Source organism: Epinephelus moara, chromosome 20, assembly GCF_006386435.1.
Source record: "Epinephelus moara isolate mb chromosome 20, YSFRI_EMoa_1.0, whole genome shotgun sequence".
NCBI lineage: Eukaryota > Metazoa > Chordata > Actinopteri > Perciformes > Serranidae > Epinephelus > Epinephelus moara.
The window spans coordinates 10,635,754-10,659,465 of NC_065525.1; the positions used below are offsets into that span (position 1 = coordinate 10,635,754).

Below are 23,712 nucleotides of genomic sequence, written 5' to 3' on the forward strand. Positions count from 1 at the left end.
TTTGGCAGTATCAAAACCTCGTACAAATAAATTAGGAGAGAGCCTGAGCATATGACAGCTCACAGCGCTTGTATCGGCTCTCTACAGTGACGACTGTGTGTGTAAAGGGCCGGAGAGGACAGTGTGTTGCTGGTTGCCAAGCACGTTTAATGCTTAATGAGTTATTGTAAACTGAACTCACATGTATCACTCAGACAGAACAGATTAAAACGTCAGGATGAAGCTCATGATGCAGCTGTAGAAACTACAATTCCTCCGAGGAGAGCTGTAGAAGACTGGACTGCTGAAAGTCCAAGTCCAGTCTCAAGTCATTAAATCCAAGTCAAAATCAAGTCGAGTCTTTGATCAGTGATAGTCTCAGGTCCTCAAAGTTGCGGCTTGAGTCAGACTCAAGTCAAGTCCTGTAACCCGAGTCCCCCACCTCTGCTTTACAGTGTGTGTAACATCATGTATGACTTTACATGCAACTTGCTTGAGAAAACCATCAGTGTCCACAGTAAATAGGGATGCACTGAAATGAAAATTTGTGGCCGAAGCCGAAGCCGAATAATATTAAACGCTTGGCCGAATAACGAGTACCGAATACCGAATGCCGTTGTTTAGTTTTTCATTAGTTTTTGCAGATGAACCCCCTCCAGATTAGTGTTGTCACGGTACCAAAATTGGGACCCACGGTACGATACCAGTGAAAATATCATGGTTCTGATTAGTATCGGGATACCACAGCGAAAATGAGGCAGATGTGCCTTTTGTCATTTATAAAAAGATAAATCACTTTTCTATAATACATCAATGATATTTCAATGGAATAAATTACTTATTGACTTATTCATACTTCAAAAACAGCATCAATAAGTGATTAACATAGCGGGGATCAAAATAAAATAAATAAATAAAATAAAAATCAACCAGCCATCCTCCTCCCCTGACAAGTCCCTTCATAAGTAAAGAACAGTCCCTAAAGTGCGGTGAGGTTTGTGGGCCGTTACCTGCCACAAAGAGAGAAATGTGAACAGCTCGTTTCTCCTTTGAGGCGCCACATACTCGGCTGTTCAGGTACTTTTGGGCAGTCATGACAAAAAGTTATTCACCTGGAGCCGGACTTCTGTCACCGGTAAGCCGTTATCACGCGCTGCCGTATTTGACAGGAATACGTATTCCTGTCCGTGTCTGTGACCCCCGTTCAACCCGCAACCGGCGGGATTCGCCTTTCGTTTCTGCTGCTGGTTGAAATCTGTACTCGCACAGCGTGCTGAATGATTTATTTTGCCCGCACAAAACTATTTTTAGTCGCAAATGCGAGTATATTCGCATTCGACCGAATATATTCGGTTACCGAATATTCGGTGCATCCCTAGTAAATAAATAAAGAGCAGACTCGATGTGCAGGCATAGAATTTTCCTCCACAGAGCAGTCTCCGTGCTGCAGAGGAGTGACAGGTCTCAACCCTGAAATCTGACTGATGTGAATTTGTCTGTTGAAGACGTGCTGCTGTAATGACGCTCACTTCTCACATGTGACAGTTGACACATTCACACACAAGCGACCAGATTCCCTGAGTTCCTGACCCTGGGGTCATGAAGGTCAGGGGTCAGAAATCATTTGAGCACGTGTGTCACATGGGCTGTACTTGGCTTTGACCTCTGTGTGTGTGTCTGTGTGTTCTCGTGACCTCAGTGTGCATACGACCAGAGTGGGAGTGTACTTTAGCAGAGTCAGCAGAATCTGTAGATTGAACTGCTCCAATGAGTAACTGTATATGGTAGTGGGGTGTGAGGGTGTGTGTGTGTGTGACAGTGAGTGTATTATACTGCTCCGGTTGTCTATTATTTAGGACTACAGTGAGAAGAACGACACGCAGCTTACTTTTTCTCACGCTCTCGCTTTCTATGAACAATCTTTCTAGTTTCTTCAAGACTCTGCAGACACGAAACACTCGGTTAATAACCAAACAGGTGTTGCTTGGTTGCCTCAGTCACAAACCACAACATTTTACAATGTTAGTTACCTATCACACTACCTTTTTACCAGTTTGTGTTGCTGCAGTGGAGCACTTGAGAGCCCAACAGACTGATTCAGTTTTTCTGCGAAATTCCTCAAGGTATAATGTTTTTGGTCATGGATAGTGATTTGTGTTATTGCTATGAAAATAGAGATACACTTTTTTTCTCTGATGTGGTTCATCCCTGAGGTAAATAATTTTTCCTTGAAGTTTCGGCTGATGCTGTTTCTGTAGCTGGCTCTCGTTATTTGTGTATAACTGTGGTGGCTACTGCCACTCAGAACTGCTCTTTACTTGTCGTTTTTTCTGTTTAATACAAACTGATGTTGCTGCATTAGGAAATGTAAAATGCATAACTTCCTAATCCAAAGGATTTGCAAGGGAAATACCCTCCAGGTTGTACTTTGCATTATATAAGTAGATGACGGCAGGATGAAGAGCCCCACTTTGCCTTCATGGAATCTGTTACAGTCATTGGACGTACAAGTTGGAGAGATTATCCATATTAAAGGGGAACTCCAATATTTTTCAACTTGGACTTCTCCCATGTTTTTGTGTCAAAGTGACTTGTGGGAACAACCATTTTTGAAATTGGTCCAGTACTGAGCAAGAGTGCTGCAGTCGGCAGAGGCAAACCAGGCTTTAATCACTTGTGGCAGGTGCACTCTGTCAATTTACTTACACTAAAAGTGGTTGTTCTTGCCACTAACAGGCTCAGATTCTTATTATGAGTGTCTTACGATATTACAGTAAAGACGTTACAGAGAAATTAAACGTTTTTCTATACCTTTTTACTTGTTCCTGTCTGTTTTATGTTCAAGTCCCACTAAAGGAGAGTTCTTGTTATGAAATCTCACAGATGTTTTCACATTGTCAAAATCATCTTTAATTTTCAGCTATGACAATAAAAAGAGAGATTTCAGAGATTTAGAGATTTTTAGATGCTATCTGTACTCCAAAACAACAAACTGTTAGTGGCAATTCTGTCTCAAACTCTCACTGATGTTTCCGCTATTTTCTTTCTGCAACAAGTCACCTGTCGTGTTTCAGAATTAGACTTTTCATTAGTAAGACTTGAACACAAAATAGACAGAAACATCAAACTGTGTCATCAGACACTCATAATAACAACCTGAGCCCGTCAGTGGCAAAACAAGCACTTATAATGGATGTAAACTGAAGGGGTTTACATAGCAGCCTGTTTTGCCCCTGCTGGTTGCTGTGCTCTTTCTCAATACTAGACCAATTTTAAAAAAAAAAGTTTTTCCCATGAGTCACTTAGACACAAAAACATAGGAAAGTGGGGTCCAGGTTGAAACTATGGCCACGTGCAAAAAAAAAAAAAATTATGTATTCAATCAAATTAATAATATTTTTTAACGTAAATAGCTGATTTGGGGCAACCTTTAGCTCATCTGGTAGAGTGTGCGCCCCCTATAGTCTCTGCAGCGGCCTGGGTTCGATTCCAATCTGTGACCCTTTGCTGCGTGTCATACCCCCTCTCTCTTCAACATTTCTTGTCTGTCTGAGCTGTCCTGTCAATAAAGCGGAAAGATCCTGGTCATGTTCTCTGCCTCCTTTCCCCCTGCAGCTGTCCCTCAGACCTGCAGGCTGCAGCTTGACTGCAGCTGGTTACTTCAGAAGTCCTCTCTTTCCTCCTCCTGTGGTCAGTTGATTTAGACATCTAGATTCTTGCAGGTATCAGACATGCTGGAAATTTGCAATAATCTCAATGAGAAGCTGTTCATTTTTTTTAGGGGAGTTGTTGTTTGTTGGCCACACAAATAACACTGGCTATAATCATGTAGCCTCACTGTTGCTGTCTTTACCTATGGTTTAATACCGGCACATTCATGTTCTGCAATCAAACACTTCTCTGTGTCGTGCCTAACAACAGCCAGCTGTTCTAAAATCACTGTAAACCATGGCCTTGTGTGGCGTTTTGCTTATTTGTGACCTGGCTCCAATGAAAGTCACTTTTATTGTCCCAGTTTTCAATATCAAACATCTGTTAAAATTAAAATGTTGCAGATTATTACTTTGAATTCACGTTTTTTTTTTTTTTGTTTGTTTGTTTTTTTTTAATTAAAATCTAATTTCCACAGTTGTAAATAACTAGTGAGGCCTTACCTACAATGTGTGTATTTTTGGAAGCTAAGCTGGTTTAATTAACTGTAACATTTGGTCGGAACAAGTCGGAAAGCACAGGTGTCTTTTAAGGGAGACATTTCATTTGTATTTTCTGTGACTCAGATTTTCGGATTGTTGTCCACACTGATGAGGGTAAAGCACAGCACACATACACATAAATGATGTGCACACATATTCAGACACAGGCACACGCGCAGTGTACACACACTTTACACACATACACAGTACATTCATGGCTTTAGGCAAGCCTCCTAGGCAGGATTTTGCTGTTGACCTTGACCAACGCAAGAGAAGAGCTGGGAATGCTGTGCATTTTCAGAGATGAGCTGTGTGTGTGTGTGTGTGTGTGTGTGTGTGTGTGTGTAATTATCCTTATGAGGGCCGCAGATGAATATGGTGGTAGCAGAAAGCCCAGGAGATGAGGTGATGGCATACAGCACACACACTCGCACACAAAGGAACACACACATGATGGGATCTGTCCATCCTTTTTTTGTGTCTCCACAGGGGAGGGAGGCTGGAGCAGGGCCTACTTACACTGGCTCTCATGTGGGTTAAAATGTGTGTGTGCATGTTATTGTGCCTAGATGTATGCATCTGTTTGTCTACATGCATATGTGTGTGTGTGTGTGTGTGTGTGTGTGCCATTGTGTCGGTATGCCGTTATTGAATCTCATTTGCCACATTCCTCTCTTTGTTGCTGTTGAATCTACAGGGTAATGGATTTATTAAGTTTGTCTGGCAGGGTTGTGTGTGTGTGTGCACATCCACATAAAGACATACATACTGTGTGTGTGTGTGTGTGTGTGTGGTTTCTTCATCTTTGGTATGTGTACTTTGCGTTGATGTTGGTTTTGTGTGTATGTGTGTGCCAACGAGTGTGTGTTTGCTTGCGTCCCTGTGTTGTGTACTATTAGTGTGTGTGTGTCCCAGGTTCTGCGGTCCGCTGAGATCAGATGAAAGGAAAGAGGCCTGTGACTGATCCACTCCTTCTGAACAAGGGAATTCGACCTCCCCTCATTCTCCCCCCTCTCTCTCACTCACCCTCTTTGTCTCTCTCTACCTCTCTCTCACCCAATCTTCCCATTACTGTCGTTCTCTCTCAGTGTCTTTCTCTCTCTCTCCCTCATCTCTCTCTGTCTCCCCCTCTTTCATTCTCTTTCTCTCTGAGCATGTGACCCACTTTTACCACCCACATCTCTCTCTCCCTTTCTCTCCCTCTCCCTCTCACTCTCCCGAGTCCCATCTGAAGACAGTCTACCGAGAGCAAACCAGGGGACACGGAAAGAGAGACTGAGAATAAAAAGAGTAGCAGAGCTGTCTGTATTCTGTTCGTACATAGTGTATCACCCTCTGTGATTTAGCGCCTAATGTGTTAGCAGTCTATACACGGGTATGAATAAGTGTTCGTAAACACAGTTTATCTCAAAGACAGACTGTAGGCGACAGAAAGAAGAAAAGGCACACAAGGCGTGGTCGAGGCGTGTGACTCGGTCTTTTGAGCCACTGTCGGGCTCGCTGTTCAGAGTGTGTGACTTTCTTTTTGTCAGAGGCTCTGTAGGTGCTTTTTCAGTGTGCAAGGCAGTAAGCCTGGCTCACTTGTTGTTTGCAGTTTTTCTGTTCTCGCCTTTGGTTTTGTTCCTTGCTGGGTGTGTGTGTTCACTTGATTGGTCATAACAGAATCAAAAAGATTTTTTTTTTCTACTGCTTAAACATGGGAATATGTCCTTGGTGGTGGAAACGACAGTTTAGACTTGTATACCAGCCCACTCGCCAGAATAAAATGTTGGCATTGCAAACGATTGATATGTTACATCTGTACATTTTATACTCATGACGTAGTTCAGATTACATGTTTATGAGCAGAGTTTCTTATCAGGAGGAGGAGTGGATGGTGGATGACGTAACACATGAAGTGGGTGTTTTTTGCTGATGTTTTTTAACCTCAGTCCGGGACATGTCCGGCCATGTTTACTTTACAAAAGTGGGTATTTAAAGCCAAGACACAATGTTTTCCTAACCGTGTGTTTTTTGTGCCTAAACCCTAATGACTAATGACCCTAATGAATATACCGTCCTCCTGCAGCTGACCCTTGTATGTCCTATGCTCCTCCCACCACACAACCACAGGCATATGTGTGCACTTCATAGAGTGACCCAGTGTTTCCAATACATTTATGTAATTGCTCACAGCGCATTTACTCAGCCCTTCCTTGCCTCGGTCTCTCTCTCTGTTCATCAGACCACAGATTAGAATTAGCCAGCTAGCCACCCCATGGTCCCTTCGCCTTTGTCTCTGCTGCTTCCCAGGAAGGAGAGTAGGCAGCAACTTGACATTCTGTCTGCAGCTGTAGCGGCTCAGATTCAGTCAGCGCTAAGCCGCAGTGCTGGGTAGCACAGCAGGCTGCTTGCCAGCGGCCGGGCTAACCGTTGTAATGGCAGCAACAGAAAGTTTGCTGATCCAGCAGGTATTCAGTCGGGGCTGTCCAGTCCCCCAGAGCTGTGATTCGCGGTGGTTGAACTTGAGTTTCCCAGACTACCTACTGAGGGTCTGTCTCTGGAGCTGCTGCCCACCCTCATCCCGGTTAGGTGGTCTGAAGCGGGGGGGAGTGAGGCAGAGGACACATGGTAATCAGAGGCTCTAGTTAACGTTAACAACATAAACGTGAATTTGAAGCTGCAGCTTTGAGCCTTTGGCTCCGGTTAGCAGAAGGCTAAACTATTAACAATCTCTGAAATGCTTCACCTGTAATGTTTCATTTTGTTGATTGACTTTCAGACTGTCTTTTTGATAAGTCTGTCTTCCTTTTTTGGGTTACTTTGCAGTGTAGGCAGTTGTTGTCAATGTGAAAAATGCAGCTTTCTCTGTAACATTCTCTGCCAATAAATCAGGCTTTCACCGAAGGAACATGCAAGCAGCCAATAGCCAATAAGAACGCATGATTTTCAAAAAAAAAAAAAACCCCCAAAAAAACAGGTGGATTGTGGAGAAGTGTAGTGTTATTTCAGACCGCTTCAATTACAGTGTGCTCAAAGTTTATTATCAGACTTTTTAACCACAGTGTTGTCAAAATGTAAACATATCTGAGGTTTAACGTACAATGCCAGGTATTATTATGGCGTTTGGGTTGCATGTGTGACAAATGCAGTAATACTGCAGCACTCACTCTTGGGTGATTACAGTCAGACACCTAGGAGAGGATCAGCTCAACTCAAGTCAGTTCACTCTTCACTTTATTTGCAGAACAGAGTTTTGCGTTCTTTTTATAGTCCTGGGGCCCTTATTATAATTGTCATTCTATTGTGTAATACAATTATCTTTCAAACCAGGTGAAGGGCTTGTTCTAAATGTGTGTAGGAACTGCCACTTCATAAAGAAAACTGGTCATTATCAGTACACACAACTCGTGCAGGAACAGGCATGTCGAGAAACGTAGCCAGAATGCAAAATATGGTCAACCACATCTTTCAAAGCCCAAGTATCCTTAATGTAGAGTTGTGGCCAAAGGTAGCAGAAAAATAAAAGTAAAGATGAAAAACATCACAGACAACAAGACTGAGAAAGAGCACCCTGGGAGCAAAAAAGTTTCCTAGAATGCACCAGGGCAGTGAACTTATGCACATAAGTCTCCTTTTACATGTGTTCCGTATTATCTTTCACGTTGTGGTGAAACCACAATTGATGTGATGCGCACAAATCCTCATAATCTCCCTACCACGCAAGTGCACCTTGTTTACAAAAAACAAAGTTGCGCCTGTTGTCTGCACATTAAAATACAGTGGAACATCCAACTAGTCTTTACTAATGCTTCATAGGTGAGAACCAGAGATCACCACAGTCATAAATGAAGAAATGTGTTGCCAAACTATTTACTTAGCACTTCCACAAGTGGCTTGTCCACAGATACATGAAGATACAGTGTGGGGACAGATGATTCACTTTATTTGAGATTAGCAGAACACAAAATAGATATAGGGCAGAGAACCACTTCAGTGCAATCGGTGCACTTTTTCAGAACATAAGAAAACGGTTAAATCTCTTCTTGCTCTAGTTTGTTGTGGATAAAAAGGCCAAAACGGAGAGAAAGGAACAGATGTGGTTTCAAATTTAGCCGGCTTAGTGTGGAGAAGGCTTGACCCTGCTATTCTTTTTTCCTTTTTTTTTTTCTCAACAGTAATCATAGTATGACTCTTCTCACTGTCTTATTTAAGCAGTGCAGATTTTGTGCAAATATTTTCTCATTTGGGAGCAGCAAAGACTGTAATGGAGTGGTGTTTGTGAAGAGAAGTGTCACATCTCACAGACGTTGAGGTTGATTTATGTGTCATGAAATAGCGTGGCTTTGAATTTTTTCAGGCTTCAGTAGACTGCACTGCTGATATGTGGTAAATGTGTGACTCACAATTTGGCCCCATGACATTTTTGCTCATTTTGTGTCATTTGCTTGCGTTCTGTCACATCAATTTGGGATTTTAATCTTTTCTTTTCTTGTTAGTGCAGGTTAAAATGGCTCAAACTGTATATTTTTTTTTAACACTCGTCACTCGCTCTTCCTATTTCCTTGATACCTGACAAACAGCAGAGAGGTAAAGGGGTCTACTTTCTGTCTACCCTCTCCATTAGTCCATTAGTATTCAGGATGTGTTGCCTGCCTGCCTGCTGCCCGCCACTCATTCCCCAGACAGCGAATCAGCCGGCGTTGATTAATTTCAGCCTATTAGCACCCCTCGTTCCCCTCCCCCGGCTCCGCCCAGGTTAAATCCCCGTGCACACCCGCGTGCGTGCTCGCAGGCGGGGGGTGCTGCTGGGTGAGCGATGGCAGAGAGGTTGCCAGGGAGCCAGTTGTTGTCAGAACGATATTAATGAGTGTGCTGCTCTGGCCCTAAGAGTGTGTGTAGATGTGTGTGTGTGCCAGTGTGTTTGTGTTTACGTGTGTCTAAGTGTACATCTTTAATTTTGTGTTTGTATGCCAAGTGAAGGCAGGTCAGGTGTGTGTGTGCGCTGTTGAATGAGAGGTTTTCCGTTGGTGAGAGTGTGTGTGTATGTTCAAACATGCTTGCATATGTCTGTCCATACATACATGCTTTTAGAGGCTGTTTTTGTGTGTCTGTCTGTAGCTGTGTGTGATATCCAGCAATGCCATGGCCTGAGGGACAAGGGCTTATGTGTGTGTGTGTGTGTGTGTGTGTGAGAGAGAGAATGTGTGTGTGAGAGTGTGTGTGCGCTCTGCGGAGGCCTGTCCTAGTTTCCTTCCCCTCACCAGGGAGCCGGAGGATCCAAGGACTGACGCACATCACCTGACAGCCGCCCCACTGCTCCACGGCCCTGCACCGCATGTGTGTGTGTGTGTGTGTTTGTGTGTGTGTACGTGACGGAGATGGAGTGTCTGAATTTGTGTATGTGTCAGAGGATGTGTGTGTGTAATCGAGAGAGATGTGAGGATGTGTTAGGAAATCCATCAGTTGGAGCATCATTCTATGTGTGTGAGCGCTTGCATGTATGTTGAGTGTGTGTGGCTTCAGACAAAAGTTGGAGAGAGTGAATTTTGGTGTACTGATCCCTTGAGGTATGTGTGTGTGTGTGTGTGTGTGTGTGTGTGTGTGTGGGTGTGTGTGTACCTTGGGGCGGAGTGGAGAAAATGGTGTCACATCAAGCTCGGAGACAACAGGGCCAACTGCGCTCTACTTAACCTCAGTATGGACTGAAAACACATTACTTGGACTGTATGATTTTAACACGTATTAAGTTATTTTACTGGACCTGGGACAAAACAATATGAGAAAAGCCATTTGTGTTTTGTTGCTGCCAGTCATAACTCCTCTCTCCCTCGTTTGCCACAGTCTTTGTGCTTTCAGTGCGGCTTGCATTTCTCTGAATGAAGCCTTAAATTATGCGCCATTGGCTAATGTGTTCAATAGTGCGGATCTTTGGAAATTAAAGGAATACTTCACCCCCTAAATGACAATTTATATATCAGTTACTCACCCTGTGTTACGTTGAATTTATGAAGAAAACTTTGAAGTCATAAGGGGTCCACATTTAACAGTAGCAAAACTATATCAAAACATCTGTGTACAAACTCTCACACAACTCGTGCAGTCAAATCCAAGTCTCATTCATCCAGTCATATGATCAGTGCCTCCCAAGCAGACAGCCCTTTCTGATTAGAAATCAAACTGAAAGTGAAAGTTATTTACACCGATCAGCCAAAACATTAAAACCACTGGCAGGTGAAGTGAATAACATTGATCATCTTGTTACAGTGCAATGTTCTGCTGGGAATCCTTGGGTTCTGGCATTCATGTGGATGCTACTTGATGTGCTCCACCCACCCGAACATCATTGCAGACCAAGTAAACCCCCTCATGGAGACGGCACTTGTCGATGGCAGTGCCCCCCCGCAGGACAATGCACCATGCCACACCACAAAAACTGCTCAGAGATGACCTGAGGAACAGAACAAAGAGCTCAAGGTGTCAACCTGGCTTCCAAATACCCCAGATCCCAATCTGATTGAACATTTGAGGGACATGCTGGTTTCCCCTGGAGATACCCCCAATCTACGGTGGGTCCTCCTTGGACTGGGCATGGCTCTGACCTGTCAATGCATGAACACAGGACTTCTGGAGGGTGTCAATTGGTGTCTGGCACCAACACGTTGTCTTCAGATCTTTTGAGTCCCGTGGGTTGTAAGGTGGGGTACCAGCATGTCCCGCAGATGTTTGATCAGACTGGGATTTGGGGAATTTGGCAGCCAGGTCAACACTTTGAGGTCTCTGTCATGTTCCATGGGCCACTCCCGAGCAGTTTTTGTGGTGTCATTTGTATGTTGAAAGTCTGGATTTTTATATCACAGGCAAAATTTAATGAAATTGTTATACTTGTTAAAGCAGTAGTTTTGGGGGAAACATGCATGCTTTCTTTTTTTGCCAAGAGTTAGAAGAGAAGATTTATACCTGCTTCATGTTTGTCTGGTAAATATGGAGCTACCGCCAGATGCTGGTTAGCTCAGCTTAGCATAAAGACTGGAAACAGGAGGAAACAGCACAACAACACATCCTATCTCTTTTGTTTAATTCCTGAGTGCCATGTTTTCAGCATGGACACAAAGATATGCCGCTCCCAGCCAAGAAATAGTCTCACAAAACCCCCCGTAAAAGTTTCAGTTTTTGTTTTTACACTTTGGTTTTATGTAAAGGTTAAACAAACGAATTGTAGTGTTTCAATTTGTGATCTCCAGAGGTGCTTTAGGTGGATTTTGTTACTTTAGTACAGAGTCAGGTCAGCTGTTTCCCTTTGTCTATATGCTGTTAACCGGTGTAGAGCATCACAGCACCCAAAATACATTTAAAACAAAAATATCTGTTAATCTGCCATCTCTAACTGCAGTCGATAGCAAAAACGAGAGTTTTTCATAACATCTTTGAGTTGCAAAGTCAAACTCATTTAGAAGCTGAACTTGGCTCTCCACTTGAATTAGCCGTCTGTCTCCTCACAACTTTGATGGCATCTATTTTTAGAAGGTGAAGGGTCACATTTGATGATCCGTAAAATATCCATAATCACATATTTTAAATCTCCCTTGACAACTTCAATCCTTACCTTATGAGAGGCTGATAGCATATTCATAGTCACACAGGCCTATAGGCGCACTCACTCACAGGTCTGTGTGCGTTATTAAAAAAAAAAAAAAAAACTGTCATGAATATCTTATAGGCTGCTAATGCCGTGTGATACGTTAGGATCTGAACACATTAAAGTTTTAAAAGCACATTTGACTGGCAAAGAAAGAAGGATTAGGAGAAGGGCGACGGAGAGGGGGTGATGAGAGACGAAGAACAAAAAGTAAGAGGCTTAGAAATAGAACAGTGGTAGTTTATATTTGTACATTTTAGAGTTTATTTCTGTAAGTGGGTGAGATCTTCTATAATCTAATTTCCTTCTTGAGCTGACAGGTCAGACAAGTCAGAACAAAGAAAAGACGCAAATAAAGGGACAAGTCATAGAAATGTGAGTTCATGGAAGATTAAAGACATCATAAGTAATAGAAAACACTGCAGTAGAATGTGGTGCTCTAAATGAGCTATAGATCAGCTATGTGTGTTTTCAATAATTCAGCGTCTCTAATCTTCAGGGTTGTGTGGCTTAAGGGTTCTGAGTTTGACCCTCTCATCTCCCTCTCATAATATTGCTGATGTGTGAAAGTATGAGTAGTTTTAGTTAGTCCCTCTCCCTTTGTCCTTTAGTTAATACTGCTGACCTGTGAGTTTGGCCTTGTCCCTGCAGAGGCCTACCTCCCACCTGAAGCAGCCTGTGTGTGTGTGTGTGTGTGTGTGTGTGTGTGTGTGCAGCATCGGTGCTGCGTCAGCGTTGGTGGTTCACATATGAGAGGTCATGACCCTGCAGCCAGGAGTACACTTGTCTTCATCTGACTGATTACATATTAACACCCTGGACACACACACACACAGTCATTGTAGTCAAATGGTCCTTTGACCCTCAGTAAGGAGTGGGTTGTTCTCCCAGTGGGTGCAGGGACCTCACCCAGTTCATTAATACAACTCATCAGAGCCGAACACCCTCAACTTCTTATCATTCCCACTCTCGTATCAGTCTCCGCTCCTCGATGATAACCAATGCGCAGTACCCAACATTAAAATCTGTATTTTCTTTCTTTCTTTAAAGTCTGACGCTCTATTGACAGAGTGAGCTTTGGCGCTACATTTCAAAGCACTATCCAATAAGAGGTGGTGAAATTTTAGTGTTTTCTAATGTAGCGTCAAATATCTTGCCTTTTAATTTTATTTTATGTTGGCTTTGCTGACAGACAGCCTGCTAGCTAGCGATGTTGGTGATTACCACTGGTAATCCGCCACCAGAAGATTGTTGCTGCGCAAACATGGTGGCCCTGGAACCCTCCAGGTATCCCCGGTCTGTAAGCGGTTTCATTCTGAGCCGCAAAACCCTGTTAGTATTAACTATGTTAGCACCACTAGCCATGCTGACACTGCTAATGTTGCAAAGAGAGCTAGCAGTTAACAATGCTTAGGGGGTTTTGTAGCTCAGTATTGGGTCACTTACTCACTGGGGCAACCTGGTGGGGAGACCTGAGGGTGGGCACAATGTTTCCTCAGCAACACTGTTGGGTCAGGACAGCCTAGCTTGCAGATGTGCAGTGCAGTGAACTAAAGTAGCAAAATCAACCTGTAGACCAACATGCATAACCGGTTGAAAATGTTCTCTGCGGCGAACAAATAAATGGTTGACTAGCTAAGATAACTAAAATGTGTTTCCCTGTCTTTGTCCTTGTCAGGTAAGCGGCTCCAGGAGTGGGTGTGTGTGATTCTGTGCCTCTTCCTTTTCATCATCAACTTCTCCTTCCTCCTCCTGCACTTCTCCACTGTTCACATCTTCAAGATCATCCTCGGCATTGGTGAGCTGGCATTCAGAAGGACTGAGGTTGTAGAGAAATTACTGAGCTAAGATGAAGCCTCCCTCTGTAAAGATATCACTTTAAAACTACCTATCACAGGTACCATGTGACAGTTATTTATATAGATCTTTTTTTTTTTTTTTTTTTAGATAAATGTTTGAAATCTCTCCCTAAAAGCAGTGCAGTCCCAAAACATTGTTCTAGTCCACATGAGGTTTTTGTAACACTTTTGTAAAATAGTGTTTTGGTGTTTGCTTGCGCATCTAATAACAACATATGTTATGCCTTTTTTCTTGTGTCTCTCTCTGTGTTTGTGTGCCAGTCCTAGGAATAGTGACGGCAGACTTCGCATCGGGGATGGTGCACTGGGGGGCGGACACCTGGGGATCTGTGGACATCCCTGTTATTGGCAAGGTGAGCACATATAGCATATACACACCGCCTGACTGTGTAGGCTGCATTAAATTGACATCAGTTAACTACTGTACAAAGCAAAGCCTTACTTTCCTCACTTTCCCCTGAAATTAGTATTCCACCACAACTGAACTTGCAAATTGATTCAGCCCTGGAAATGAGGTAAATACTTTTTGGCCAATGTAACAATTGCTCTTTTGTTGGTGCTACGATCAGTCTGAATTGTTCTTTTTTGGGCATTTTGCCTTTATCTGACAGTAAAAATGGGGACATATACCTCACTCCAGCATCTTGTGATGAGCTGTTCAGCTTTTAAATTAGTTGACAAAGTCCTTCCTTTCGTGCGGTGATGCGGTTGACGGATGTAGTTCTGTGAAAAGAAAATATACTCAACAACAATTTAAATGCAACACTTGTTTTTGCTCCCATTTTCCACAGGTTTTATGACTTTTTTTATGCACTCGATAGATATAATCCTGTCAATTTTTTGCTGCAAATCTGTTAAAATCCGTGAGCACCTCTCCTTCTCAAAGATATTCAACCAAATCAAATGAAATGAACATTCACTTCACAAGCAACAGCTCTGGTGGACATTCCTGCAGTCAACATGCTAATGACACGCTCCCTCAAAACTTGTGACATATGTGTCACACATTGTGTTGTGTGATCAAACTACACATTTTAGAGTGTCCTTTTATTGTGACCATCCCGAGACACACTTATGTGGCAATGATGCTGTTTAATCTGAAACTTGATATGTCACACCTGTCAGGTGGATGGATTATCTTGGCAAAAAACAAGTGCTTACTAATGCAGATTTTAACAGATTTGTGACCAAAATTTGAGAGGAATATATCTATTGAGTGCAGAAATAGATAGATCTTAAACTTAAACCTGTGAGAGAGATTGCTATAGAGTTTTACAAATGTATGTTTTGCCACACTGTGCTCCACAAACCAAGTGTCACCTAGTTATAAATCTTCAACACTCTGCAGCTAAAATAATGATGACTAATAACAAGTAGTTAAATAAATAATGATAGATATCTAAAAGTACCTACATTAATATGGCACTACATAAAGAGGAAAAATATGTATTTTTTATTTTGGGGTGAACTGTATCTTTTAATTACAATTCAGCAGTAAACTTTCATCTTATAAACCATTTAGCTGTGACATGCATATGAATTTGGTAGCCAGCACACAAAAAAAGGATTTTTTTTTTCCTTTTAAATAAAGAATAGTTTACTCTTCTTGGGCATCCAAATTTATTTCAAACATTTATTTCCTGCTTGAGAGACATCAGTTTGGTATATGCCTTGCTTTTCATAAAGCAGTGTTTGGCAGCTAAATAGGATTTTTTTTTTTTCATTATGTTTTTGGGTTGTCTATCCATCACACATGCTATCACAAGAGCATCTTGAGGGAATTTCTTAAAATTTGACACAAACGTCCCATTGGACTCTATGATAAATTGATTTGATTTTGATAGTCAAAGGTCAAGGCCACCGTTTCCTCGTCTATCTCGATCTTGTTAATGCGATATCTCGAGAAAACCTTGACAAATTTTTTTTCAAATGTGGCACAAATGTTCTCTTGGACCCATTGATGAACTGATAAGAATTTGATGGTCAAATGTTAAAGTTACTGTGACCTTGCATCCACCTCATTCTTGTGAATGCATCATATCATGAACCCCTTGAGGGAATTTCTTTAAATTTGGCACAAACGTCTACTTAGACTTAACAAATAACTGATTAGAATTTGATGGTCGAAGGTCAGGGTGACCCTGTATCCAACTCATTCTGTGAACACAATATCTTATGAACTCCTTGAGGGAGTTACCTCAAATTTGGCACAAATGTCCACTTGGACTCAAGAATCAGAATTTGCTGGTTGAAAGTCAAAGGTCACTGGGACCTCACAAAACATGTTTTTGGCCATAACCCAAGTATTCGGATGCAATTTATGATAAACTTTACACAAATGTCGGATAGGATATAATGATGAAGTGATGACATTTTATATCTAAAAGGTCATAGGTCAGCTTCACTGTGACATCATAATGTTATGCAAAAACATTTCTCTCACCATTATTCAATGTCACTCAGGAACAGAAGGGGAAAGATTTGGTCAGATACTGAATTGGTGACACTAGTCTTGGGTGCCCACCTTGAAACTGCGCTGAATGTATTGATCTTCTGGGCTGTCAGGGGGATGATGTGTGCGAAGCATCCGTGAGAAACTTGACTGGTGCGCAGAGGCATACAATTGTAGTTTTACTTTTGGAGGTTTTGTCAAAAATAAAAGCTTGTAGCCAACCCTTGAATAGTATTTAAAAATGCACTAAATATTTTTGTGACCCAGTGAATTATGGACTACAGAGGAGAAACTGTACCGTATCAGTGTCCCTACCCTCCTGAGGCTGCGTCACCATGGCAGCATGGCGGTTGCACCTTAATCCCCTGAGCCTCAGGACTGCCATAGTGACCTGGAAACTAAATGTCAGTGTCTCACAGAGGGATCTCCCTGTAGACCGTAATGTCCATGGTTCCCCAAACACACATAACACACACCCACATGTGAACACATACTGTGTACGGCCTCACCTTGTACAGCACCAGAAGACATGCATGCACATAATGTGTGTGGGCGTATATAATGATGGATGCACATACACTTAATTCTCACATTACAACAAGTCACCTACATTAATGCACACACACATTTTGCCCCATTTCCCAAAGCCAATTAGAGTAAAGGTTATTCTCATTTCAGCCAATTAAAACCGGTGTGATCAGGTGTGGCTTACAGATTGGTTCATGTGAACTTTGTTTTGATTGATGGGATGTGAGTTCAGTGGGTGTGTGTATTTCATCCTATATTTCTTGTATTTATGAAATATTCATTGATAATTAATTAGTGGAAATCTTCATGCTTGTGTGTTTAGAGACCTGAGGCATCCTAATTATAACAATAGTTATCATTTTTTGTTGAACATTCACATTATTAATGTTTGCTTACTGTTGTAATATTATTCACTATTTACTAAAAAATGATGTAATCTGAACCCCCTTATACTACAAACTGGGGAAAAATTGCCCTTTTATTAAAGATAATTATGTTCATACATACTATATGATCAGAAAAAATGTGAAAAACTAAAAGATGAAAACATCCAAGCCTGGTATGTGCAAAGTGTCATGATTATAATGAAGCAGTACCGTCTTAAACACACGTCACGTTATAGTTAGAGTCATCACTCTCATTGATATTTGTTTGCAGAATCCAGTTTGTAAAATGAGTTATTAGAGTTAGAAATGAAGCCTGCACATTGACTTTGATCCACATAATTTTTACATCGACAATGTTTCTATCCCAGCTGGACGTGAGTCTATGTGTATGTCTGTAATTTCAGTTTTTGTAGTTCATTCCAAGCAGATGGAGCTGCCCATATGACAGCTCTTTGCTAAGCTCTGTATTAACCCTCGGCAGGGACAGCAGCAGGGAGTCCTGGAGAACACTTGTCCCATTTTAGACATTTAAAGTCAAGAGTTGAAGAGGATATATATATTGTGGCTGACACACATGACCTGATACTTGATATAATGCTGTTTGATAGTGATGTAAACTAGAAAGACTTTGAATTACATTCTATAAAAATGACATAACAAAGCTGAAAATACAAAATGGTATAAAACTGCATTTTATATTACAGTTTGTAAGGCTACAGTGAATTCCTTTTTATGTAGAAAATGTGCCACAGATGGTTCCTAGCAACCTATATACACTTACTAATAGGTCTTTATTGGCAAATAAACTTCTGCTGGTTGCACCTAGGTGTGTGAATCACTAGTTTCATCATGACATGGTATTATATTGATTCTTTGGACAACATATGATATTTGCCAATATTAGGGGTGGGCGATATGGCTGAAAAGTATATCACGATATAGCTGGTTCTTATTGATCGAGAACGATAATTATCGATAATTTTTTTATTACCTATTTTAAATAAGGACCAGGAGAAAATGAATACATTTTAACACATTTATTTTAAACTCAATAGCTTTCTTCTGACTTCAATCACAGTCATCAGTCAAGGCACACGGAGGAAAAGGTAATGTCAACACAACCATTAGAAAACACTCAAATAAATGAAAATACACAAAATGGTATAAAAACTACTACTCGACTATTTCCTCGCTATCCGCACTCATTCTTGCTACTCACTCCACGCTGTGCTGTGTTCAGTGCTGCCAGATCTAGGGAGAGAAACAAGCAACCAGGACCAGCAACCAAAATTACTTTACAAATACATTATATTTACTGCCCTTGAACTCTACCAAACCAACTAGCTGACCAAAAACTTGGAAAGAATAAATGAATGGATGAAAATTAAAGTAAAGAAGTTGCATATAACGAGCCATTTTACTTTCTGCACATTGTCTTTCAATCGTTCCCCTCTTGAAGTTGAATCTTTTAATCCTCTCTCTTTCTACAAATCTTTATTGTATTCTTTCCATATTTTGCCCACTTGTTAGCGAAATAGTTAAGGAACCTCCATTAATCACCCAATTTAAATGTGAAAGTCTCATTGACTGACCATCACCTGTGTGTATGGAGAAGGAGAAGGGCAGAGGGAGCGGAGCTGTGGAAACATCCTGCAGTCCGACATATTATCATGTGTTTAAATAAATTATTAGACGGATATATATAGAGAAAGGCGACGTTTAGAGAGCAAGCCCAAATAAGCAACTCTACTTCAGCAGCAAGCCCCAAAAAAAAGTAACCCGCAACGACCAATATTTGTGAGCGACTTTACAAAAAAAACAAGCCCCAAGTCGCGGCTTATAAGCGCAACCAAACCTGACATTGTTAGCTGTTTGCGTGACACCGTTGCTAGGTTACCAGGGAGCAAGTGAGTGTGTTCATGCAGCTAACCTTGCACAGCCCGACTCCGAGGGTAACTTGCGCGGCTTTCCTCATGTTTTTTTTCCCGACAGAATACAGTAACATTATGGAACGTTATAGCGAACGTTTTTTCTATTGACAGTGCATAAGTGTTTATCACGAGATGATATGTTATCGTTTTATCACCCACCACCATTAGCCAATATCATAAAGTTTGCCACAATACAATTTCAATTTGATCCAGTTCAGGGATTTGCGATTGATATGAGACGATATCACATGTCTGTTACAGAAGAAGCTGCCATCCTTTCATTTTTGCTTTTGAACAAAAAAAAAAATAAACTATTCATAAGTAATTGTAAATAATTGTAGTCAGTCAGCATATGTAATAGGTTAACCTTCAAAGCTTTCTGTCAGAAAGCCTATTCTGGAAGAAATCTTTTCATTTGAACCCAAACCATCATCTTTTCCCTAAAACTTTAGGGCTATCTGGCTTAAACCACTGAAGGCAAACTTCTCCCATAGCCATAAAACATGGATCAACAACAAGGGCGTTTACAAAAGTATGTAATTGGCTCAGCAATAACCGTCAAAGCTCACAGACAAAACAGTTGATTCTGATAGTGACCCATTGTTACCTTAAACACATTTTCATTGCATAAATTAGGCTAGCCGCTAGTGGACATTTCCTCTACTGATAACTTCACAAAATCAATTAAAATTTTGTGAATTAGTTGCAAATTCACAAAATGCAGTCACTATAAACAGCTTAATAAAGAGCTACATTCATGCCTCTGAAATGTTAATATTCCATTTAATAAACTATCATGAATTAGTATTTCCACACAGGAGACTTTTATTGTCGGAGGCTTTGTGTGGCTGTGGACAGCACATTATTGGCAGTCTGATCAGTGTGATAAATTCTCAGGATTGATGTCATTCTTTTTGATTTGATGTTGATTGAGCTTTAGAGTAATGCCTTCTGTCAGGTTATTGTCCCATCATTGTGTCCAGTCAGTGTGTAACTCTAAGCCTTATGTATTTTGATTCCTTTGTTGCCACATTGCGTTATCTAGATAACAACACATTTCTTACACACGCATTGAACCCTCAGTAGAGTCTAAACGATGCTTTTTCAATCTCTGTGTTCCTGTTTGTGTTTGCTAAAGGTACTCTGTGGTTTGATGTTTATTTACAGTGTGGCAGTTATTGGGGTTTGGGGTGGTTACTGGGACCAAAGGCACGGCGGCAGTCAGAGATTTGCATGGTGTGTTGGACACTGTAGGAGACTTCTAATAAAGACTTTAACTGGAAGAGAAGAATGGACCTTTGCAGAGAACAGAGGGATGGCAATAGGCTAGTGGAAAATATAGTGTGTGTGCGTGTGTGTGTGTGGAGACTGAGAATAAAGCAGGCCTGTGCTCCCAGTTAAGGTTAGTTTGAATATCAAAGATGCGCACAACAGAGAACACCTGAGGCTAATAGTGGTTGCAGTTATGAACGTAGACGAAACATTGTGTCGCTCTTTGTTACTTGTGTGTTCTGTCATTTCTTTGCTTTTTTTGTTGTTGTTTGTGTATGTATGTATTGTGCGTGTACATGTGTATGTTCTTGCTTTGTTCCCTGCTCTCTGTTGTTATTTGTTAAGACCTCTTTAAAGAAGTTGCTCAGATTGTACTATAGACACTGTGTAGAGCCCTTAACGTAGACATGACACATGTTGTCCGCACATATAGACTCCTGCCCTCTGTAACTTCACCACAAGGGGATATCTGACAGTCCTAAGAGTCGGCTGTTATAGTGTCCATAAATAATATTTCCAGCAGTGGAGGCCACGGAGCAGTTAGAGCGGCTCTGGAAACTGCATTTTCTATCTGTTAAAGCTGTTGGCCAGTATAGCCAGTATGGTCTCCAGGATCTGGGGGAAATCTTTACAGAAATTACATCTAATATGTTCCATTTGTATGAGCATTTTTGATTTGCATATGAAAAAGTTTAGGTGGAAACGTTACATGAAAAGACAAAAAAAAAATTGTCAGATTCCAGACACATGACACCCTGCTCTTTAACATCATGGCTGCTGACAAAACACCAATTCAAAAAGCAACAAGGAAGTGCTGTGATGTATCCGAGCCAGAGTCCTGCATCAGCTTGGGTACTCGCAGATACCCGGCAGAAGACCCACAAAAAAAAAGTGATTTTATATCCGGGTTTGGTTCTGAGTTAAAAAAAAAAAAAAAAAAGAGCATGTAGGTCAGATTGCGGGCACTGCATGATAAATATATTAAAATAAAATGAGAATAATAATAATTTAATTTAATGTTTTAATAATTTAATCCTGTGCCAGTTGGAATATGAGAGCCCCTTTAATCAGGTTAGTTACTAACAGGCATGTGGAGATGTGCTGCTTAATATTATGAGAATAAGCAAAAATATAAAAAAAAATGTTTTAACCATATTTTCTGAATGAATCTTATTATCTTCTATTATCTTCTCATGTCCTCTTAAATATATTTACACAAAGGTAGTGGAATGGAAACATCACCGATTCACATTTTATTTTGAAATTTACTTGAAACTTAAAATAGCAATTTAATCCAAGCAAAAATATTGCTCATATCTTCCGAGATTCACTAACTGAAAGTCAAAGACAGTTACACCATATAAACATCAGGGCAGCGACTAATGATGATTTTCATCTTGGATTAATATGCTGATTATTTTTTCAATTAATCATTTTGTCTTTGAAACAAAAAAGTGATCCCATTTTAACTTTCCAGAGCCCCAGGCGATGTGTGCAAATGTTGTTTTGTTTAACTAAACCAACACCAAAACCCCTGAGACATTCAGTTTGAGATATGAGATAAAGCAGCAAATCACCTGATATGAGGAGCTGGAACCAGAGTATGTTTGTCATGTAGCTTGAAAAATTACCGGAACAATTAATCAATTTAAAAATAATTGCAGACTTTTATTTTTTTTACTGTTAATTAACTAAACGGTTAATCGATTAATTGCTTTAGCTGTAATTAACATTGTTCCAATAAAATGACTGGATTTCTGGATAATTGGGGTTCTTTTCTCGTGTGTATTAAATCCCTTGGCTAAATTGAAATCCACTTCTTGTTATTATTCGTAGTGAGCACATTGTAAAAATCACAACATTCACAAAATGCTCTTTTTTGCCACCAAAATCAGCCTCCCTTAATTGCAAGGTGACGCCGCTCTACCTCAAAGTTATGCTGTACGTAAAACTCTCCCATACTGCACACTGCTAATGCCCCTCATTAGGAATTGTATAACAATGATTTGCTTTGATTTGAATCCATAAAAGCCTTTTCACTCCCCAGTGCTAAAACTGCAACACTATCTTAAAAAGTGCGCTACATTCTCCCAGTGGTGTTTACAACTATTCCTTAGCGAAGCTTTGGGCCGTGCTGTTTTTTTGTCGTCGTCATGTCGTTGAGCTTTAATTGACTCAACAAGGATTTAGCAGTCCTCTAATGACACCACTTTGAGGACAAAGTCACGCTCATTAGTTCCCAATGATGCTCGATTCACATTGAAATTTGCCAGATGTGCTTACAGTTTAGGGATATATGTTTGAAAATCCTTCCTCTCTAACTGTTCTCTCTTTTAAAAGCATCAATACTTTCCTCCTTATGTCAGTTTCTCTCTTTTTTCTTACATCTCTAACAAGCATGTCTCTAATGCTGCTCTCTGATGAGACTGATTAGAGCGTCGAAGTCGAGTTAACTAAATGGCTTGTCAGTTTCTTCTTAAAGACCAGAAGGAAAAAAAGGATAAGCATAGATGGAAATATGTGGCCAGAAAGAGGAACCAACAAAAAGTGAGATGAAAATACAGTATAAAGGTCGGAAGGACAAAAAAAAAGAGGGAAGGGGGTGGAAGGGCGTGTCCGTCCAACCAGTGGGACAGCGCTGGTTGCTGGGGCGATGGGCGATGTGAGCTGGTGATTAACGGACGTCGTGCGAGGCGGGCCGTTAAACGGTGTGGGATTAGAGGACATGCAGCGACCGGTGGCCCGCCGTTAACTGGGATCGCTGATGCCGCCCTGCTCGGCACGACCTCCGCGGCTTAGCCGGGCTTTCATCTGGCTGAGGGCTGCGGCGAGAGGAGGGGGGTGATGGGAGAGCAGAGGTGGGGTAGAGAATACGGGGAGGGGGAGCAGAGATGGGTACATAATTGTGGAGATATCAACAGATAGTTTCTGTGTCTGCCGCGGCACCTACCAACGACGTTCGCTGATAGGCTTGTGTGATTGGTTCGAACAGCTAACACGACAATAATGAGTTTCCATGCTGATGCTTCCACTGCTCCACACACGCACAGATGCACACTGTGGAAATACAGATGCAAACCTACCTTTTTTTTGCTTTTTCCACAGAGGGAAATAAATTACCTTTATCCTGTGTGTGCTTGTGTGTGTGTGTGTCTCTTTTTGTCCTCTTTTGTGCTTCTGAGATTCAGATTCAGTCTTTCATTTGAGACCCCCATGCTCTCACAGACAGGTGTCTGCCTCTGCACAGTGCAGGTGGGGTTTGCGAGCTTGTGTGTGTGTTGGTGTGTGTTTGAAGCTTACATTTTTGAGTTTGTGTGTGGCGTCCATGGGTCATTTATGTGTATGAGTGTTTTTGCGCAAGCCGACTGCTGTTCTGTGGTTTATTAGGATGCTGGATATGAGCTTTGGGGTTGTGCAGGCTGCTGGGCACCGCTGAGTCGTGATGTGTGTGTGTGTGTGTGTGTGTGTGTGTGTGTGTGTGTGTGTTTGTGCGT

The 23,712-nt window shown here is 41.3% G+C and overlaps 1 protein-coding gene across 1 annotated transcript in view; it reads left to right on the forward strand.

The window, feature by feature from the left end:
- Positions 1–23,712, forward strand: part of si:ch211-212o1.2 (uncharacterized protein LOC492735 homolog) — a 57,865-nt gene that overhangs the window by 15,542 nt on the left and 18,611 nt on the right. Inside the window, exons 2-3 of the mRNA XM_050073547.1 lie at positions 13,469–13,588; positions 13,911–14,002. Coding sequence (XP_049929504.1) covers positions 13,469–13,588; positions 13,911–14,002 — 212 coding nt within the window. The remainder of the gene's footprint in view (positions 1–13,468; positions 13,589–13,910; positions 14,003–23,712) is intronic.